The sequence below is a fragment of the Plecotus auritus genome (genome assembly GCF_963455305.1).
Source record: "Plecotus auritus genome assembly, chromosome: 4".
Lineage (NCBI taxonomy): Eukaryota > Metazoa > Chordata > Mammalia > Chiroptera > Vespertilionidae > Plecotus > Plecotus auritus.
Window position 1 is genome coordinate 138,753,911 of NC_137775.1, and position 2,652 is coordinate 138,756,562.

At 51.9% G+C, this 2,652-nt stretch overlaps 1 protein-coding gene across 1 annotated transcript; it reads right to left on the bottom strand.

Annotated features, from left to right (window-relative positions):
* Positions 1-1,374: 1,374 nt before the first annotated feature.
* LOC308246841 (olfactory receptor 10AC1-like) lies at positions 1,375-2,349 on the bottom strand (the record flags this gene model as incomplete). The annotated part of the gene is made up of 1 exon (XM_080665175.1): positions 1,375-2,349. The coding sequence occupies one exon, from the start codon at positions 2,347-2,349 to the stop codon at positions 1,375-1,377; it is 975 nt and encodes a 324-aa protein (XP_080521301.1).
* Positions 2,350-2,652: the final 303 nt, after the last annotated feature.

The window sequence follows — 2,652 nt, forward strand, 5'->3', positions numbered from 1 at the left end:
ACTGAATAAGTAATGCACATATGTATATAAGGAAAGTATTAAATGAAAAGTAAAGGTCTGCCCCACCTCTGTCCCTCAGTTCCTCAGACTCTTAATATATGTGTGTGTGTGTGTGTGTATGTGTGTGTGTGTGTGTGTGTAAACCATATAGGACATATACAAACACACACAGCATGCACACACATTATATTCTATGTTTTTTTTAAATATATAAATGCTATCATACCATAACATTCACTGTGGCGCTCAATGGATTGAAAGAGGAAGGGCTAGATCACACATCACACAGTAAGCCTTCCCTAAGTGTCTTCACCTGCCCCTGAAATCCCTTTTCCCATTACAGCTGCCTCTTTCCCCATAACTGAGATTCTCAGTCACTGTTTCATTCAACATTGAGCAGCAGCTACATACCAGACACTGTTCAGGAACAGGGAATGAAGTAGGCAAATTTCACGGAATTTATATTATATTGGGAGGAGCAGGCAATTAAAACATTACAAAATGTCAGATAATTTCCAATAATGAGAGATGCTTGAAAATTAAAGCATGATAATGTGAGAGAGAGCAGAGAGGTGATATTTTATAGAGTGACCAGTGCAGGCCTCTATTCTATGAGGAGTTGATATTTGAGTTGAGACAGCATCTAGATGACAAGGAGCCAGCCTGTGAAGATATGAGGGAGGAGCCTTCCAGGAGTGGAAATAGCAAATGACCAGGCCAGAATTAAGGGTGACTCAATACATACTATTGTACCTCTCGCCTTTTCACTTAACAACATATATGAGAGATGGTTCCATGTATGCCACAGATCAATCTTTTTCTCCTCCTCTTCCTCCTCCCCTTTCTTACTCTTCCTCCTCCTTCCCCTCCTCCGCCCCCTCCTCTTTCCCTCCTTCTTGGCAGCTGCATAGGATTCCATTATAGGGATAAACCATAATTTATTTAGTCACATGCTGGTATTTAAACAATTTGTAATCTTTTGCTGATTCACACAGTGCTGACATGAACGTTTTTTGTACATACATACTTGCCCTGTCTGCAAGCTCCCTGCAGCCATGCATTTTGCTTCCCACATCATTGCAAGCCCACCACCATACAGGCCCCAGGGTTGGGAAGAAATCAGCACGTGCTTGTGAAAAGCACTAGAGGCAGGTCTCAGGTGTCATACCACACTGTCTCTGGCTGTTCCTCCAGGGAGGGGTGGAGAATGGAGCAACTGATGGCAGGCTCTCCTTATGTGGACACACTTCCTGGTTCTTTCCTGAATCCAGTCCTTGAGTCCCCCCGGGGGCATTCCTGATGATATTTCCTGTAGGCGAAACTTTAGGGAGTAGAGCTGCCTACTCTGGCCTGGCCCCTGCCTGCTGTCATGGTTCATACAGACAGACCCTGTGGTTGGCCTAGCTGCCACCGCCCCAGCACCCTGCGGATGGCGACCATGACCTCACAATTGCGCAGGCTGTAGATGAATGGGTAGAGCAGCGGTGTGACATTGGTGTAGATGAGCGCCAGTGTGCGGTCCCGCCGCGGGGAGTAGCTGGCCTTAGGCCGCACATACATAAAGGTGGCGCAGCCATAATGCAGAAAGGTGACGGCCAGGTGCGAGCCACAGGTAGAGGCAGCCTTGCGCCGGCCCCCAGGGGAGTGCTGGTGGTGCAGGGTGGTGATGATGGCGCCATAGGAAGCCAAGATGAGTACCAAGGGCAGCAGCAGCAGCACCAGGCAGGCACCCAGCAGGGGCAGCTCATCCGTGTAGCTCCGTGTGCAGGCCAGGTGCAACAGCGCTGTGATGTCGCAGAAGAAATGCACCAGCAGGTGGGAGCCACAGAAAGGCAGGTGGAAGACCGCCACCGTGAGCCCCACGGACACTGTCAGTCCCCCAAGGCAGCAGGCCAGGGCCAGTCGCGCACACAGCCCCGGGGTCACCACAGCCGCATAACGCAGTGGGTGGCAGATGGCCATGTAGCGGTCATAGGCCATGGCGGCCAGCAGGAAGCACTCGGCCCCACCCAGCGCCACGAACATCTGCATTTGAACAGCACAGCCCAGGAAAGAGATGGGGCAGCCCCTGCCGAGGCCAAGGCATGGTGCAGCCAGGTCAGCCAGGGAGCGGGGCACCACCACCAGGGTGTAGCAGAGTTCAATGGCTGACAGCTGGCATAGGAAAAGCAGCATGGGTGGCCGGCTGGGCATGTAGGCCACTGCCACCAAGATGAGCAGGTTCCCACTCAGGGTGACCAGGTGCACAGCCAGTAGCAGCAGGAAGAGCATAGGCCTCAGGTGTGGGAACTCAGAGAAGCCCTGAAGGAGAAAACCCCGGGGCATGGTAGCATTGCTGGGGCTGTCCATGTGGGCCGCTCAGAGACACCTGTGGGAGAGAAATGAGGGAAAGGCAAGCTGTGGGGTACCACCCTTCTAGCCCCGCTGGTGGATAAAGGGCCAGGTGGGAGTTAGAGGGTGGGAGGGAGTAGTGGATACAGAGAGCGGTGATAGGTACATGGAACACTCCCAGCCCCCTCCCCGTGAGGATGTCTTGTTAACTGGTTCAGAAACATGGTGCAGGTCTTCCTGCCTCCTGGACTAGATTCTCACAGCTGCTTTCTCATCATGCTCTTTCCAAGGAAGCCTCTATTTTAGACTCTTTCCTTACAA